At 44.9% G+C, this 18,539-nt stretch overlaps 3 protein-coding genes across 3 annotated transcripts in view; 2 read left to right on the top strand and 1 right to left on the bottom strand.

The window, feature by feature from the left end:
• PPP3R1 (protein phosphatase 3 regulatory subunit B, alpha) overlaps window positions 1-6,285 on the top strand; it is a 32,588-nt gene extending 26,303 nt beyond the window's left edge. The window contains exons 3-6 of the mRNA XM_052679066.1: window positions 653-829; window positions 1,975-2,034; window positions 2,916-3,100; window positions 4,113-6,285. Of these exons, the coding sequence (XP_052535026.1) occupies window positions 653-829; window positions 1,975-2,034; window positions 2,916-3,100; window positions 4,113-4,160 (470 nt within the window). The 3' untranslated portion in view covers window positions 4,161-6,285. The remainder of the gene's footprint in view (window positions 1-652; window positions 830-1,974; window positions 2,035-2,915; window positions 3,101-4,112) is intronic.
• Window positions 6,118-10,843, bottom strand: PNO1 (partner of NOB1 homolog). Its single transcript, XM_052678817.1, has 7 exons — window positions 10,592-10,843; window positions 10,364-10,513; window positions 9,729-9,812; window positions 9,417-9,477; window positions 8,761-8,878; window positions 8,197-8,267; window positions 6,118-8,030 (listed from the first exon to the last, which is right to left on the bottom strand). The coding sequence occupies exons 1-7, from the start codon at window positions 10,766-10,768 to the stop codon at window positions 7,963-7,965; spliced, it is 729 nt and encodes a 242-aa protein (XP_052534777.1). The 5' UTR covers window positions 10,769-10,843; the 3' UTR covers window positions 6,118-7,962.
• A 14-nt stretch (window positions 10,844-10,857) lies between these two features.
• Window positions 10,858-17,201, top strand: DNAAF10 (dynein axonemal assembly factor 10). Its single transcript, XM_052678210.1, has 8 exons — window positions 10,858-11,090; window positions 11,192-11,292; window positions 11,896-12,026; window positions 12,538-12,639; window positions 13,765-13,880; window positions 14,058-14,192; window positions 15,496-15,593; window positions 16,291-17,201. The coding sequence occupies exons 1-8, from the start codon at window positions 10,902-10,904 to the stop codon at window positions 16,496-16,498; spliced, it is 1,080 nt and encodes a 359-aa protein (XP_052534170.1). The 5' UTR covers window positions 10,858-10,901; the 3' UTR covers window positions 16,499-17,201.
• Window positions 17,202-18,539: the final 1,338 nt, after the last annotated feature.

The raw sequence follows: 18,539 nt of genomic DNA, 5'->3' as shown, positions 1-18,539 counted from the left end.
GAGCTCAGCTTAGAGCACGCTCAGGACTTGCTGCAGGCTTCATTTTCAGTCATTGCTTATATGGTTTTGAGGACTGTGGACTGTTTTGATTTTCTCCAGTGGAATTACAAACTGTGAAGCATTTGAGGTTGCTTAGGAATCAAGTCTTCCAATTCTAGTCAGTGCTGTCCTTTCCATCAAGATTGGAAGTGAGATTTCACTGGTCTGCCAAGAGAGGGTCAGTGCATTATACACATCATAGGTGATAGCTTCTGTTTGCTCTTCAATGTCTATATGACAGTCCAGTGTAAGCATAATGCTAGCTCCTAAGAAAATGTGGGTTCTCTTTCTTAATTTCTTCATACCTGGCACTCCTAAGAGCCGCCCGCCTCAGAATGAGCTAAGTACCTGCAATCCTTCAGAGTGCTCTGTCAGCACGTGGCATTCAGTGAGTCACAGGGCTGTCTGACTGTGCTATGGCTGCTGCAGGGAGGAAAAAAGGTAAGTTCTGCTTGTATTTGTCTTCAGAGATTGAGATTGTCTTCATAACCTTCCATGCAAACAGTAAGTAGTTGTAATGCTGTAGGAAGGATACTGGTCAGAGAGCAGTTTAACTGCCAGAGGGGTTACTGGGAAGCCTTACTGAGAATAGGTGTTTTTTTTTTCCTTTCAGTTGATGCTGATGAGATTAAACGGCTAGGAAAGAGATTTAAGAAGCTTGATTTGGACAATTCTGGTTCTTTGAGTGTGGAAGAGTTCATGTCTTTACCTGAATTGCAACAGAACCCGTTGGTACAGCGAGTAATAGATATATTTGACACAGACGGCAATGGAGAGGTGGACTTCAAAGGTAAGATGCAATGCTTTGTGAAAAGTGGGGGCATTTTATCAGAATTCCTGGAGCCTTGGAACCAGATGTACATTCAGTAGAAAAAGGATAGGCAAAAACAACTTGTTAATTAGAATAAGAAAATAATTCCATGAGGAATTAATACCTCGAGTGTCAGCACAACTGTGCAAGTCAGCGAGATTCTTTAGCGTGCCTGGGCAGCTCCTGCTCAAAATGCTGCTCAAAAGGACAATGTCTTCAGTAACAGAGCTTTCTGGGTTGTTCTGCTTAATGAGTACCATTCAGGGACTCTTGAATGCACTCATTCAGACTTGCAGTTGTGATGCTAGCTAAAGTATATTCTTGGGCTGAGGAAACGATGAACAAGTGGGCTGGATGGTATGTGGTGTCTGTGCACAAGTTGTACTTGTAAACCTGCTCTGAGATCTTCTGAACTATTTTCAGAACAGTTCTCTGAATTGTGAGAGGTCCACATTTTTCTGTTGACATCTCCTTCATGGGAGTTGTCTTTCTAATGGTTTTAGACAGACACTTCAAATGGAAAACAAATGTTTTCACTTTAAGTCAAAGAATGTATCTTAAATATTTCTTTAAATAGATTAGCAAGTCAGAAGTCCTCACTTTGTTAACAGCCTCTGACTCTCAGAAGTGGCAACATCCAACATCCATTTGAGCTAATACAGATCTCTCTTACAGCTCATCACTAGAAAAGGTTGCTCATGGGTTTTTTTGCTTTTATTTGGACAGTGTTAATAAATCTCATTTTTATTAACAGAGCTGACTTCTGAAATGTTAATGAATATGGAAAAAGTTGCTAAAGCCGAAGAGTTGGACTTTACAAACCCACTCATACTTCTCTAGGGAGAATTACAGAGTATCTGAAACATTGACTTCTTGTGGCTTTTTCCTTTGTATCCAAGTGCTGTGTGGTGTTGTCCAAAATTCCCTTGTGAATAAGAGGCAGTGAGGAAAGATCATGCTATGCTGTGTGTGATGGTGAGCTGTCATTAAAGGAATTATCAAGAGCTGCTTCTCTTGGGTGGGAGCAGGGAGCTGTCAATATCAGTTCTGCATAGTGAAGTTTTCTGTGGTTTATTTAAAAATATACACTGTTTTTTTAAATTACTTTCTGTACTGTATTTTAGAATTTATAGAAGGAGTCTCCCAGTTCAGTGTCAAAGGAGATAAGGAACAGAAATTGAGGTGTAAGTATTTTGACTTCTTTTTTCCTAAACAAAACTTGACTCCTCCAAAATATACTCTTTGTTTGGTAACACTAAGAAAACAGCAAGGCTGGAGTCATCTTCATAGTGGTAAACCATTGTGGTGGTTGGGGAGTTTTTGATCACTTCTTCAGTAGTATGAAGCATTTGGCAGCACTCTTTTCTGCAGGGAGAGCTCAGGAGGTTGAGTATCTTCAGTTGCTTCCCATATTGAAAAAAAAAAAGTCAAAAACATTGAAGGATACTTAATTCACAGACCTGTTACAGTGTGTTGTACTTCACAGGAGCTTAAAAATACGATGGATTTCTGGTAGTTTGGTAGAACAGCACTGTGTTCATCTTGTTTGAGAACTGCATCTCAGGAACTCGTGACCCAGCCTTTGGTGTGAGGAGGGGATGGGTTCAGTCATGGGTGCAGCCTGCAGTAACTGAGACACAGTACAGATTTAGGAAGGAGATTTGCTCTATCGAAATGCTGAAAACAGATGCAGTCTTACATGAAATAGTTTGCAGCAAAATAACCAGGTGAGGTTTTGATTCATCTGTTGTAATTTTTGTCTCCCTTGCAAATGGACCTGGGTACCTGGGCACTTTAATTGAGACAGTGAGGATTTGCCAGTTTAGTGTTGATAGAGTCCTATCACTAAAAGAGTCTCAACTAACACTTCTGAGCTATTTTCCTCCAAGCTCTCTAGCAGTCCCATTCACTATATAGATTTTGGTGTCCTGTGGTTTTCAGGAAGCTCACACTCACATAAATGCAGTGTTTTTCTCTCAGTTGGTGTATTGCTGAATGTGTATCGCTCTCCCCTGACCTCATTTGTTGCTGAAAGTTTTTGTTCATGTCTGTTTTACTTCTGCAGTTGCTTTCCGCATCTACGATATGGACAAAGATGGTTACATCTCAAATGGTGAGCTCTTCCAGGTGCTGAAGATGATGGTGGGGAACAATCTCAAAGACACTCAGTTACAGCAAATTGTAGATAAAACCATAATTAATGCAGATAAGGACGGTGATGGAAGAATATCCTTTGAAGAATTCTGTGCTGTAAGTAACCTCTCAGGAAAACTCAGTTTGGTATGATGGACTGAACACAAGAGCAGACTTTAACACTTTTTAATACAGAGATGCATGCTAGCTTGCTATGAGGATGTATGTTGGATTCAAGTCTTCGTGCTGGTGAAGAAAAAAGCAGCTTTAAAGATAACTTGCAATTTACTGGCTTTTCACAGGAGGTTGGATTTATCTGTTTTCAATGATAAAAAAGAAACAGAGCTTTCAGTTGTTCTCACAGTCTCCAGCTGCTTAACAGAATAGACTGAGTGAAAAAATCAAGAGCAGTGGGCAAGCATACTCAGCCCAGTGAGTGAAGAAATGCTTCAAGTTACCTGGAAACTGTAAGAACAGTATTTTATAGCAGGTGTCTCTTTAAAACGCTTCTCTCAGAGGTGGTAGCTGGAGCGTTCCGCAGGGGTTAACCTCAGGTTAATCTCCCTGTCTCTAAAGTAGGTGCCTGCTCCAAATCACCCCTTAGAAAGGTTTATCTTTCTGCAGGGAGAGAGCCTGGGGAGATTATCACCCTCTGCAGAAGGCAGGGATTGTACAAAGGCCAGGATGGTGGGATTTGTGTCACTTACGGGGAGAGTAACGGCAGAGTTCTGCTCTTGAAGGACGAGCAGGCGCATCCTGAGACTGGTGAATGCCGCTTTGCTAGGGCTCCTAACTTCCCCTTTCAAAGATGCACTGCTTTAAATGCAGTTCTAGAAGACTGGCATTTCAGCCAAGCTGTGGAAACACAATACAAAGTCAGGACAGGAGGTGAGGAGGAGAGAAACCAAAGTGGTGTCAGCTGCAGTGTTCTGCTGGTGCCCGTGTAATTACGTTGGGTGACACCTAATTGCACTGCACACTGCTCTTGGGAAACGTGGATAGGACTGGAGAGGGTATGGAAGCATAGTGAGTGCAGTAGGCACAGATATGTCTTCTGAATGCAGCGTGCACTTTCTGTCTTGCTGACTTCCCCTTCTGACTTGCTTACAAGTGCTTGTTTTTCTCCCAGGTCGTAGGAGGCCTAGATATCCACAAAAAGATGGTGGTAGATGTGTGACTCTGTAGGGCACCACCCAACACTTTTGCTTTCTTCTCCATCTCTGAAGATCTGCTCAAGACGTCCAGCAATGCTCTCTGTGTATTTAAATGGAAGTATTTTTCTCTGTGAAGCCACATTTTCCAACATGAGCCTCGTGAAGCCAACTAAGTGTTATTGAACTTTGATTCTCTCAATAACTCGGTGTAGCACTTTAAAGTCTGAAGGACAGCAAAGATGGAAAGAGCATATCAGTGTGGTGGAGAAAGGGAAGGGGTTGGCTTTTTAATTTATTTTTCTTCATCTTTTATAACAAGGAAATATCTATCTATATATATATATGTGTGTGTGTATTTATATATAGATATATATGTAGCTTTCTATATGTAGTAGCTAGGTGGGCTTTAATTTAATATACTTGATTCAGAAACGAAACTAGAGTACAAAGTGCCAAGCAGAATATTAACAGTTCAATATATGGATATACATCCTTACTTTTATTTCACACAGTTTTATATATATAGTAGAAGAATGTAAAATTTTAACTGGGTGTTAGGTCAACTCTTCTCCTTTTCCTGTGACTGTTCAGATGTTTCTATATATTGACTGGCTGACAAAGCATCGCTTCTGATTAATTTACCTTAATGACATGTTTTGTAACACAGGAGACTAAGTTTATTTATACCTGTTAATATATTACCAGGGACTGTGTCTCTTTGCTAAATAACTCAGTACAGTTCTACTTAATATAGTTTAATGCTACTGCCAAGAACCAGCCCTCGTGTGCAAATAGTGAGTGCAGAACGCTTCGATGGCCACTAGATTTTGTCACCTAGCAACTGGGGGTGGTCACAGCTGTCCCACGTTTATGCTCACCTGCTGTTTTGGAGTCATTTTAGACACGGCCGCTCAAGGTGTTAGACACATTGATTTGCTCTTGTGCTTCCCTTAATGAAATTAGGGTCTGCGTAACTGCAGGATCCCCATCTACTTACTTTATACAGGACGTAGATTATAAAGCGTTTTTGCCACTTAAATTCTCTTGTTTCAGCTGTGATAGTTTCCCCTCTGCATTTAAAGAACATTACAGGTACCATAAATAACTGGTAATATTTTATATATATATATATATTTATATATATATATATGTATATGGGATTCATATGGGCGAAAATCTTGTTAAGCTATGCCACAGAGGAGGAAAACTTCACGCTCTCTAAATTGATACCTCTTGCAGTTCTCCGGTCCTTTGCCTGGAGAATTTTTTCTTTTCTAGATTTGTCCATATCATGATTTGTAACGGAGGGTAACTTGATGTATTTGTGTGACATAAAAGTAGCGAGCCATGTTTTACAACTTTATATCATCCCTTCCCTTTTCTGCAATGGTACTATTGGCTGGAAGAAAAACATTTGCTAGATTTTTTAGGACAGTACATCTTTCCTGTATAGTAGTTTTTCTATTAAAAAAGAATTGTTTTATAATCAGCATTGGAAAGTGCAGGTTGTCTGAATCTACTTCTATTGAGCACCTGTCTGCCATAGCTGTTCCTTCGACTGAGTGCTGCACATCCATGGGCTCTGTCTGTGAGAGAAATCCAGGTGCTTGGTGTCCTTGCATGACATGAAGTTTTGCATGTAGATCGATTTGAAATGTTCCTCTTGTTTACATAATTTGCATAATTTAAACGATAATGTTGCCAAACTTTGGTAAATGTTAATGTTCAAAACAAAAATCTCCACTACGTGTAACTTTCTTCCTCTGGATCAGTACGTGGCTTATAATCCCAGCCAGTGGTTGTATCCGTTCCAGTGTCAACTGCCATGTGCTCTGCTTCAAGGGGGAACTGGTCTTTTGTGAATTTTTTGTACATAAGTATTTGTTACAAACATTTTAGCAGATGCTTTTGATTTCTCTTACTTGCTTGTGCATATCTGGGCTGTTGGTATAGAAATTAGTGCTGCCGTTATTTCCTTCAGGGGGGATTGGAAGGGGAGGGATGAGGTTGTTTTTTTTTTTTAGTTTGTGTGGGGAAAAATGATTTCTGTTGAATGTTTAGTTTTTCCTCTGCATGCTACATCATATGTTGTGGGAACTGTAAGAACCTTCATACTATATGAATACAAAATAAAATATTTGAACCTTGGTTTGGGTGCCTCAGTACTTACCTGGACCCCAATTAACGTAGGGCAGCTCCGTGCCCTGCTCTAGAAGCAAGTTGCTGCTCAGAGTGTTTGTCCCTTAGCTGAGCACCCCTAAGCTTTGTTCAGGTGTTTGCAGACAACTTTTGTATTTTTTTTAAAGGTGAATCCGAATCTCTACTTAGATCAAACGCCTTGGATAAGTGGGGCTAAACTCACGATGGTTGATGCTGTGCTGTTGGAAAACAAACACAAACCTCTAACCTTGCTGCAGGTGGAAACAGCCAGCTTCCTTTCTCAAGGCAAATCACCTCTGCTGGAGAAGGCAGTCCTTGGTGGTGAAATCCCTTCGCAGAAGCAGCCCAGGAGCTGTTTGCTGTTGCCTTTCGTGTATCCTGTTGATTCCTGCACCCTAAAGGCAGCCCCTGAAGGTGTGGGGGCCTCCCTCCTGGTTTGGGCTGCCTTTTGCAGCCCTGTGCTCAGGTCAGTGTCAGCACACACCTGCTTTAGGAGGAAGATTAAATCACTTTCCTACATCCACGCCCCGCTTTCCCCTCCTGCCTCTAGAGCTCACTGACATAACTGACATACAGAGAATGGACAAACTGCTACTGGGGAAGTGCACTGCTTTTCCTTGAGCTTTTCCTTGGACCCTTTTCTCAGTACAGATCAGACTTCACAGGTAACTAAAGGGAACTCAGCTCTGCACATCTTAAATCTATTAGTGATTGAAGGCTTGAATTTATTTGGCTGTAAAAACATTAACCAGGCTACGTAAGTATTATCCAGCTGTAAAGTGCTGCACAGTTAACTCAAACATTGAGAAACACCTCCTCAATTTGCTGATGTTTTTTGGATCTCATTTCACTTTCTGTTTTGATTCACAGACCTAAACTGAGTTGCTTTGCGTGAGTCCTGGTAATGAGTTTAAGTGGGGAGGGGCAGCAATAAGGCGCCCAGGCTGCGCAGTCTCTCCCCCTCCTGCTGCAGGCTGCATTTTAAGAGGGAGGACGTGCAGCACCGGCAGCCGTCTGCGCTCCAGTGCATGGGCACTGCCAGGGCACGGCCTTACCTGGAGGTTCTTAGCATCACTACTCAGATGCCCTGCAGATCATTCCTGAGAACAGAACAGGAATCCAGATAAGCGCAGATTCTGAAGCTAAGTGCAGAGATGCTGTTTTCCTCTTGGCCTTCACACTGCCTCTTCCTGTGATGCACTGCTGCAGTAGCAGATTCTCTTCCAGCAGCCTGCTCTCAGCACTGCAATGGGAGCTTCCTTTCTGCAGAAAGATGCTGACTGGTCTGTGGTTATGAACACTTAACGCTGCTGACTGCTTTCAGCTCCAGACTTCGAGGCTTTCTCAAGTCTTGTGAACGGTCTTGCAGTACTTGGGTAATCAGAAAGTCACTCTCAGTCACGTTTTGGCTTGAGAGTAAAGCAAAATCAGGCACCCATACTTCAGTATACAGTTTCATCATTTATAGAATAGCTTTTAATGGCTGTACACAGATTGTGATCAAAGCAGACAGTATGTCTGGAGTATCTCAGACTGCACAAACAGCCCCATTTTCCTTCTGTGCTTCCCAGTCCAGCACAAGGCAGAGTGCTTCCATGGCCTCTGTGACTGCACAGTTTGTGCCCGCAGCACCCACAGTCCTCAGTAAAGCAGCACCACTGCATCTCAGAATCTTTCAGCTGCTCTGCTGGCCACAGCCCTAATATTGCCGTAAACTTTGGATGGTGGGCTTCCTGCAGGAGAAAGTACGTCTTAGTACATGTGTTACATGTGTTACGGAGCTACCTGCTCCAAATGCAGGTGCAGGCACAGCAGGGGGCAAGGTGAGACTGCAGAAAGCACCTCCTTTCAAAACAACCTATTTTGCTGTAATAGAGAAGGTCAGGCACCAGGACTTACCTAAAATTAGATTGCAAATTGCTGTTCGTGCCATTTTAATGTTCTGAAAAGATCCTAAAATATGAATTTTCCTGTAAAAAGCAGCCAAAGCAATAAGAGTTAATGTAAGAAATGCAGTGCTGAATGTAATTACTAAATAGCACCTCCCTCACACTGGAGTTCAGAAGCACACCAAGCAGAAGTTGCATTCACTGGTTTGTTTTTCAGTCACCATAAAAATCCTCCACAGGTAGAACCTCTCTTCTTCTAAATCCTTTTAAGGATACGCTTTTACACTTTGCAACGTCGCAGCTCTGCGAAATGACAGCTGCAGGGTTGGAAGGTTCAGCTTTGTTATTCGCAGGAAGGAATTCTTCAGCTGCGTGGAAGCAGTTCTGAATGTGCCCACGATACTCAGAACAGAAGGTCAAACCCTCCAACGCTGCTCACGAAAAACAGCACTTTGAGCATCAGCGAGACAAATGATTTACAGGAGTTTACAGCAGCTTAAGCCCTCTCAGTTCCTGGAAGCTGGCTGGCTTAGCTCAGGGATTGCACTGTGACAGAAGGGATGTCAGTACTTACGAGTCAGCAAGAACGATCCGTGTTCTTGTCACGTTTTCTATAGTGAATTTTGTTTTTCCACCTTTCCCTGCTATTCTCCCTATTGCTCTTGACAGATGGTCTCCTTTCAGAGGTTTGACTAAAACGAGAACAAAGCGCTCAATCAAGCAGCAGCGGTGTGTATCCTCTGTAACGTTTCCTCTACTCAAACAAAGGGAAAAGCATGCAATCAACACGTGTTGAAACAGCAATTTTAGGTGCTGCTCTCCTTGAGATCATCTCCAGGGACTCCCAGCAGCACGTGAATGTTTGTGATGTCTGCTTCCTGCTGCTATCACTGCACTGAGAGGAAGAGAACCCAGTTCCAGTTTAAGTCTAACAGATGTGTTCCCCCAAAACGTTCCTTTTGACATTTAAGCTTGAAAAAAAGATTTCTGGTGATGAGAAAAGCCCAATCAATTGCATGATCTGAAAAACTGACAGTTTCAAGGATGAAAATCTGGAGGCTTGTGCTGGGAGATCAAGCTTCCTGGACCTAGACAGTAATGCTGTGTATTGGCACCAAGGTTCTCCTGATCCCCCAGGTTAAGTGACACACGTGGAGAAGAGGAAAAGAGCAAAGATGTGCTCAGGCAGTGCATGTGGGCTGCTCGAATAGCACAGCAGAAACTACTCACCATCTGTAACTTCAAATGACTCTAGGAAAAGGTCGTCTAATCTGATGAGAGCAAGAGCATCCTAAAATATTCAGAAATTTGTTATCAGTGTGAGCATTACACCACCACCACACAGTTCCAAGTTTTTCTTTAGACACCCAAACAGATCACATCAGTAATATATTTCTATTGATGCATCAAACATCGGTCTTAATTTCAAACATTATGGAAAACCTCTGTGAAGATTTTGATTTCTTTAATGTAATTTCTGTAGTGCTTGAAGATTTCAAGCAAGTCTGAGCAATACCAGAACCCGGCTTCTTGGAGACTCACCTCCACCTGAAAGCCAAGTATGAATGCTTTCACAAAGTCGGCTGCTTTTGTCAGAGCACTGAGGTCCTTTGTCTCCGGACAGGTCTGCAGAACAAAGTTATGTTTCCAAATTAAGAAGGGGCAAATAGAGTCAAGACTTGGAAAATCTATGAGATAAAAGCTAGCCATAAAAAAGAAAGCCAAAGCCACATTTCTGTAATGCCACTTCTGCGTTGTGTTCTATTGAAAGACACGAGCAGTGCACATTGTGTTTAAAACAACAGGCTGCACACAGAGCTGTGGTGCCCCATCCCTGCAGGTGCCCAAGGCCAGGTTGGATGGGCCCCGGGCAGCCTGAGCTGGTGGGGGGCAGCCGGCCCATGGCAGGACGGTAGAACTGAGCGGGCTCTGAGGGCCCTTCCAACCCAACCATTCTGTGATTCGTTCCACAATGATCCTCTGGAATCCTTATTACAACCTTGGGGGAAGGGAGAAACTGAAGAGATGGGTGATTACCAGAGGCACCTCGAGGAGAGCGAATGGCTCTAATGACAGCATCCCAGAAGCGTTTCAGCAGGTGATCGCAAAACACGGGTTCAATAAAACATAAGGAACAAGAGAAAAAGGAACGTGACGATACGCAGAGCAGCGCTCACCTTGATCTCAACGTTCCTCGTCTTTAAGTTAAACCTGATCTGGAGCTGCAGGTGTTCCACGATGGGCGTGAATATCTTCATCCAGTTCTCCTTCAGCGGGGTGTACCTGTTGGCCGGCACCGGCACCCTCCTCACCTCTCCTTTCCCCACCTGCGGACAGCGGGGCGGTGAGCAGCGAACACGGGCGGATCCCCCCGGCCCAGCCGCTCCCCTCAGCCCCGCGCTCACCCCCAGGGCCGCGACGGGCAGCGGCGGGAAGGCGGGCCTCTTGCCGGGCCGCGGCCCGGTCGCCTCGGTCGCCTCCGCCGCCTCCATCGGCTCCGCGCCCTCCGCTCTCCGCTTCCTCCGCCCGCGTTTGGAAGCCACGCTCGTGAAGCCGCTCTCGTCCGCCGCTTCGGTCTCCATGGCGACGACCGCCGTACCGGAGCTCGCGCCTCTCCACCCGCCGCGTGGCCCTCGACCGGAAGTGCCTGCGGCTGCTTCCGGTCCGCCCTCCCTCCGGCTTCCCGCGGCGGCCGCGGCGCTTCCGGCGCTCGGTATGTCGGCGGCGGGGTCGGAGCGGCCGCAGGTGGTGGCGCACGTGCAGCAGTCGCTGAGCTACACCGTGTTCGACTGCAAGTGGGTGCCGCGCAGCGCCCGCCTGCTGTGCCTCGGCAGCGCCCCGCGCGGCACCGGCGTGCTGCAGCTGTACGAACTGCGCGGCGGGCGGCTCCTGCTGCTCAGCGAGGTGAGCGGGCAGAGCCGGTGGCGATGCGGGGCGCCTCCGCCGGGTCGAGGGGTCCTCGGCGCTGCGCCCAACCTGCCTTTTTTTTGTTGTTGTTCCTGCAGATCGAAAAGGCCAAGCCGATAAAATGCGCGACTTTCGGGGCCGCCTCCCTGCAGCAGAGGCACCTGGCAACGGGGGACTTCGCGGGCAGCCTCAGCATCTGGTAAGCGCCTCGGGTCCGGAGTGCTGCAGTACAGGAAAGACAGGGAGCTGTTGGAGAGGAGAGCCGCAGGATGATCGGGGGGCTGCAGCACCTCCCCTGCGAAGACAGGCTGAGGGAGCTGGGCTTGTTCAGCCTGGAGAAAAGAAGGCTGCGGGGTGACCTCAGTGCAGCCTTCAGTACCTGAAGGGAGCCTACAAACAGGAGGGGAATCAACTCTTGGAAAGGGTAGATAACTGCAGGACAAGGGGAAATGGTTTGAAGTTGAGGGAGGGAAGATTGAGGTTGGACGTCAGGGGGAAGTTCTTTACTATGAGTGGTGAGGTGCTGGAACAGCTGCCCAGAGAGGCTGTGGATGCCCCGTCCCTGGAGGTGTTCCAGGCCAGGTTGGATGGGGCCCTGGGCAGCCTGGTATTAAATGGGGAGTTTGGAGGCCCTGCGTGTGGCAGGGGTTGGAGACTTGTGATCCCTGAGGTCGCTTCCAATCCTGGCCATTCTGTGATTCCATGCTCCTGAGATCTGGGCTGGTGGGGAGGCTGCAGCTGGGCTGTTGCTCCGATGCTGACTGCTGAAGGCGACGCCGTGTTATCTGTTCTTTCTCACTAGGAATTTAGAAGCTCCCGAAATACCCGTGTATTCTGTGAAAGGTCACAAGGAAATCATTAACAGCATAGATGGTGTAGGAGGCCTGGGAATTGGGGAAGGTGCACCAGAAATTGTGACGGGCAGTCGAGATGGTGAGTGGGTGAGCTCTGCTCAGTTTACCATCCATCATCCCTGGATGAGGTCTGTGGGCACTGGGATGGAGGGCAGCCATGCCCAGCCGTGCTACTGAACCCTGCTTGGGACGGGTCTCCTTTCTTTGCTTTTGTAGCTGCAGGGCAGCTAAAGATACTCTTGCCACTGAGTGAGAGACAGAAGGAATACAAAGCAGAATAAATAGAAAATAGCAGCTGGAGTTTGGATGGGGCCCTGGGCAGCCTGGTGTAGTATTAAATGGGGAGGTTGGTGGCTTTGCACGTGGCAGGGGGGTTGGAGATTCGTGATCCTTTGAGGTCCCTTCCAACCCCGGCCGTTTTGTGATTCTATGGAGATCTGACGCCTTCCAGGTGATTTTCCTTTGTTTCTGTTTGTTATCCTGTTTCGCTTTTCCTTATACATTGAAGCAGCCTGGAGGGGTCAGGCTGCCTTTGCCTGGGGACATGAGAATGGTGCATCCATAAGGCTGACTGCTCTGCTCCTCCTTAGGCACTGTGAAGGTGTGGGACCCACGGCAGAAGGAGACTCCTGTCGCTAACATGGAACCTGCGCAGGGAGAGAGCAAAAGGGACTGCTGGACTGTGGCTTTTGGTAACCCATCACAACAGCCTCCTCTAATGTGACTGCATTTTGACAATTATCAAGCTACTGAAGGCAGGGTTTGTTGTTCAGTGTTGCCAAATTTGTGTGTTTTCAATGTGTTTTAAAGGCTGTTCATCACGTTTTGTGGTAGTTGGCTCAGGCATCATTTTCTTACCATCTATGGTCAGTTGCTTCACAGATAAGCTTTATTCATAGGCATTTTTACAGCCCTAGCATGGGAATTGAAAATTTCTATGTCTAGGAATGTAAAAGCAAAGGAACTGTTTTGTCCTGGAGGGGTCTAAGTGAGGTTGTGCACGGAGAACCAATAGCTGGTGTTGTGTAGTTCCAACTGTCAAGCATTAAGACATTAATTTAAGCGACAATCCTCAGAGCTAAATAAGGCAGCAGAGGTGCTTGACTCGTGCTCAGCACTTTTCCTTTATAAAGGGCAAGCTGCTTGCATTGTACACCAGCAGGTGTTTCTGGATTAGCTCTGTTTCTGCTTCCAGAGTCAGGCAGTGAGTTTTGCAAACTGCTAATGCATGCATGGATTATAATAACAAAATAGGGAGATGGCATGTCTTGGCAAGGAGGTCCAGCTTCAGTGCTTGTTGCTATTGAGATCTTTGCCTTCTGTTTTGACTCACGGAAAGAAAAGTGGCCTCGTACTTCCTTAGATTTGCCTTTGAGTTCCACATGCTGGAGCCCAGGCCACATCCATCCCAAACTCTGTGCTCTCCATCCAGGTGAACTTCTGGCAGCCACTGCTGTGCCTCCCTGAGCCTGGCTGCTGGGAAGCAGCTGAGATGGCTGGCGATGGCTGTGGTAACACCCAGTGTCTCCTCAGCACTGCTGAGCATGGTTTGCAGCAGCTGAAGCAGTCTGTGTAACTCAGGCAGTGCTTGGCAGGGGGAATGAAAACTTGCTGACCCTGTTTAAAGAAAAGGACTGCCAGGTTTGAAGCTGTGTTTTCTGTACCTTTCAGGCCTGAAAAACAGCCTGCTCATTAAATCTTACTATAGTAATGCTTTGCTGGCATAAATCTAAGTTGAAATTGCTGACTTAAGACAACTCAAAGTTACAGCCTAAGAGGGGTTTCTGTACTGTGATTACTTCTGTCTCTGTGTCCAGGCAATGCTTACAATCAAGAGGAACGTGTTGTTTGTGCTGGATATGACAATGGGGACATTAAATTGTTTGACTTAAAAACCATGTCACTGCGATGGGAGACCAACATTAAGAATGGGGTAAGGTGCCATGGGAACATGGCTTCACTCTGACTTCTGTGCGTGTGTTTTTAGTCGTGTTACTGCCCAGTTGGTGTTGTTGTAAGAATGACCAATGGTTAGCTACGTATTTGCAAACCACACACACAAATGTATGTTTTTAGCAGTGGCTGCATGTATTGATTTCTCTATTTCCAGGTTTGCAGCGTGGAGTTTGACAGAAAAGATGTGAATATGAACAAGCTAGTGGCCACGTCACTGGAGGGAAAATTCCATGTTTTCGATATGAGGACTCAGCACCCGACTAAAGGTTTTGCTTCTGTTTCAGAGAAGGTATGGGGAGGTGGATAACTTCTTTAGCAGCATCTATTACAGAAGTTTGTCTCTTAAGTAGCTGGAAGCACTGCAGGTTTAAAATTATTGTCTTTGGAGGCAGTAGGGTCCCAGGTTAGTGGGGCAAGCTGTGTGATAGCATGGCCCTCGAGCAAGCACTGAAAGGACTCCCATGCATCCTGATGCCAGTGCTTCCTCAGGCTTCCTCTCTTTCATAGCCTGTTATTTGGGCTCCTCTGGTCTTTGGCTCCTGTTGCAGCTCTGTGCGCTCAGCTGTGCCCATAGACTTGGGGTCATGTACATTGCAGGCTGCATCAAACTGTGATCAGCAAGCAGATTCAAATCTTAAATATATCCAGAAATAAAGGCAGCCCTCTGAACATGTTTTTCTTTTTTTTTTGTCCTGCCTGTACGGGCCTTATGTGGGCCTTGGAAATACTTATTGTCCTTCAGAACCAAGCATTTTTGATTTGCAGTATTGTGATTAAATGAGGACATATGGAGAGAGGCTTATGGCTGAGTTTCCATTTAATATCTTTAACTTACTGTTTTCCACATCATCAGGCAAAGCAGGTAAGACGTTGGTTTGATCAGACAGCACGAAAGTATTTACTGAGTTAGAGTCTGTAGTAATAAACTGTGAAAGAGGAAGTTCTTATCTTTCATTAATTGCATTTAAAGGTTTCCTTTCAGACATTTTAGACAGATGTGCTTCAGGTCAGGTCATGCATGTTACAGATTTCTGTTGCCTGGCTGAGATTTAAATTTGAATTTTAGGTGCTCAGTTGTGTTTGCGCAGTGTTTGTAGTACATTCACTTACAGTAATGTTATTTAGAGATGTCAGGTGGTGAAATTAGCCCCATGGTGACGATGTCACCTAAGAATCTGGAAATTGAGTACTTCTACAAAGCTCCAGACATGCTTTTACAGCCACTTGACCCATTCAGCCATACTTAGATGGCTGGTCATGAAGAAGCTGAAGTAGTGTGGTGGCCTTGGTAGGGCTGCTGCTGCCTTATCTCTGCATGGGAGTGGGGCTTTTTCTGCCTGGGAACTGGCTGTTCCATGACAGCAAGGTTAAGGCAGGAGGGAGGGAAGGTACCTCAGAATGGTTGTTCCAGTGTCAAGTACAGCAGTCATAGAATCCTAGAAGGGTTTGGGTTGGAAGGGGCCTTAAAGTTCCAGTGCCCCTGCAGCGGAGGGAGGTCTCTTCATACAGGTAACTGCAATGTAGAATTTTTGCTTCCTTTCTTGCAAAGCTCAGCTGTAAATGACTTCTGTACAATGCTGATTGTTTCCTAGGCACACAAATCCACCATATGGCAGGTTCGGCACCTCCCACAGAACAGAGATGTGTTTATGACGAGTGGAGGAGCTGGGAGCCTTCATCTCTGGAAGTAGTAAGTGATGGTTACAGACAGGGATAGTTACAGACCTTCTGGTCTATAATGGGAGAATAAGAAACAAAACAACAGGTTATTGTTTTAAGAAGGAATCGTCCTAAAAATGGTATGCAGGGTCCCACTTCCAAGCTCAGAACTTCTAGTTAGAATTACTGCTACAAGTACAGAGGAAAAATGATTCTGGTGGCAATACTCATCTGGAATCCTGAAATAATTCCTAAAAGAATGGGATTGCAACAGCATGAGTGAAATTAGCCCTTTTCACTTTTGTTAATGTAATCAAGATCTAATTATATTCCCAGTTAATACTGAGTAGAAGAAAATAGATTTCTTAAAATTCTCATGGGAGCAATTATATCTTAGAAAAAATATTGAAAGCCTGGATTTTCAATGATTCTTTGTGTCTTCTCACACTACATAGCAAAATAATTCAGCCATCCTAAATGCAGTGAAGTAGATGCATCAAGTTTCAGGGGGTGCAGCTGAGGTGGAACTGTTTGCCTGTGGCAAAAGCATCACTGTTGAAAGATAAAAGGCTGTAGGAGAGAAATATCAGGACTCAAAACTTCTGTCTCATTGTTTACTATGAGATACTTACCAAGTACGCAGCGTGGCTATACCTGGATATGATGGCTCATCATTTTGAAGACTTTTGCCTTATTCTAAGAGCACGTTTTACTTTTCTTTCTGCCAGTGAGTACCCGGCTCAGCGCTCAAAGAAGGACTCGGAAGGAGCTGAGATGGGGGTGGCAGGTTCTGTCAGCCTCTTGCAGAATGTGACTCTGTCAACACAGCCGATTTCTAGCCTGGACTGGAGCCCTGACAAAAAGGGGCTGTGTGTTTGTGGTGCCTTTGACCAAACTGTGAGGGTACTGATAGTTACCAAGCTTAACAAAGTTTGACAGGAAAACTGGGATTTCTGATGAGAAAGCAATATAGTTTGCAGTCTGTAAATATGGGAGGGGGGGCCCTACTGCTTTTAATTTAATTTCTCCCTTGTTAGAACTGGATTAAAGAAATAGAAACCAGATCTTTCTATTGAAAGTTGAGATACATGCACTTAAGAGTTGTTTGATTGTGCTGCGATGACTTGGAAAAACTTTCTTGGGCATAAAACTTTTACCTTCTGGAAATGTAAATTGACATTAAAATGAAACGTGCCTTTCCATTAACACAACCTGTAACTTAAATGACATGAGTTGCCTGTGTTCAGTTTAACCACAATGTGAATCCATTCGTGCTTGTGGAATTGTTTGGCTGTTTTGGATGTAGTGGTGTCCATATGCATTCATGCAGTGGAAGCTACTGATGCTTCCTCCATAGAAACTCTGTGCTTACTGGAATATGTTAGTTAGAATGTTTGTTAAAGTGACTTAGAATTCTTTAATACACTGTAGAAACTACAATGAGAACTAAATATCCAGGTTTAACAGTGTAAAGCTTTTGTTGAAGATGGCATCCAAATTAAACTCTTGCACAAAATGCACTGTTTAATTATTTTAGTTTGGATTTGTAATAAGTTTTTAGTGTTCTATTGATTTTTTTTTTTTCTTATATCTGTTTTTAACTTTGTGTTCCACAAATAAAATTATTTGAGGCATTGTTTCAATATGAATCAAGTATATTATTCAAACATTTTGATACTTAGAGAAGGACTGTGTTCCTGAGAACACTGTGTGGACTTGGAAGTCCATCGTTTTGCAGCAGAAGTTAATAAAGGTAACTCCCTGTTTTAAAAACTGAAAGAATGTTTTGGCAACCTTCAGTATTCACTATTTCTTCAAAACCAACCGTGCCAGAATAGCTTTGTTGCTGTCATTGTGCCTAAACTTCTCTGTGATTCCTCTTGCCTACCTGATGCTTCTTCTCTGAACAGGGTATGTTTCTGCCAGCTGTTTTTCACATGCATATCCACTTACTGCCCTCTGTGTGTGTACTGAGGGGAGTGGTTCATAATTTAATTGTTTCACTGATCACATTCTTTGTCTGGTTATTAGCCCACAGCTGGCTTGTTTGTACAGATACAAGTCTCAGTTAAAAGGATTTGACTATTTCTGAAACAAGATTGTGGTGGGAAAATGACAGCTTTGCCCATGCTAAAAACAAGAAAGCTCCTGTGTGGTGTGTCCATTTGCAAAGAATTTCTGTTTTCTCAGGCTTTGGAGTGAGAAATTGCTATCTGATAAATTCAGGCAAGTCACCTGCCCTGCTTCTCAAGCCCAGTGTTCCATGGGCTGCTCCTGAAAACAAGAGGCTGCTTTGCTGAGGTACTGAGATCTTATGTCTGTGCTGGTCCTGCCATCAGCTGTTGTCTGAGCAAGATGCAGGAAGAAAAGGAAACTGCATAATGCTGGACAGTAAGGTAGGGCTAGTGGCAAATAAGGGAAGTGTGGAAGCCAAAGGCTGTAGAAATTAGAAAAGGAAACTGGGCTGAAAGGTGAGGAGCTCTGTCAGAGGGTTCGCACTAAAGCCAGGGTCAGGTAGTGAGAGATGGCAGGAGTGCAGAGCTCGTGCTGTGAGGAGCCTTCAGACTGCATGGAAATAGTTCTGAAATCTTAGCAAAGCTATTTCTCTGCTTGCTGGAGGGCTGATGAGTTTTCTGCTGCAGCAAGTCATGTGCTGGGGGAAGGCAAGTCTTAATGGTCTGAGTGTGCTGATGGATCTGAACTGAATCAGCTAAGTCACAAATTTCAAAGAGAAATGAGACTCACAGCCTGTGCTGTGTCAGTCAGCTGCTTTGGGGCTGTGGGAGAGCAGGGTTGGACTGAGAGACTGTACATTTTTCTTCTGGTCTAAGAAGGTTTGAGCTAAATGGAAGTGAGGCAAAATTGTCCCTGTTTACTCCCAGGAATGTTAATTGATTAAGCCAGTTGAGGAAAAAGATAGGCACCTCGGGGCAGAAAAGGCTCACAGGCTATTAGACCTTGTGGAGCAGAGAAATCA

This window comes from Tympanuchus pallidicinctus, unplaced genomic scaffold, assembly GCF_026119805.1.
Source record: "Tympanuchus pallidicinctus isolate F22 unplaced genomic scaffold, pur_lepc_1.0 scaffold1, whole genome shotgun sequence".
Classification (NCBI taxonomy): domain Eukaryota; kingdom Metazoa; phylum Chordata; class Aves; order Galliformes; family Phasianidae; genus Tympanuchus; species Tympanuchus pallidicinctus.
Note: the sequence above shows the minus strand (reverse complement) of the source record. Positions and strands in the feature narration are given on the sequence as shown.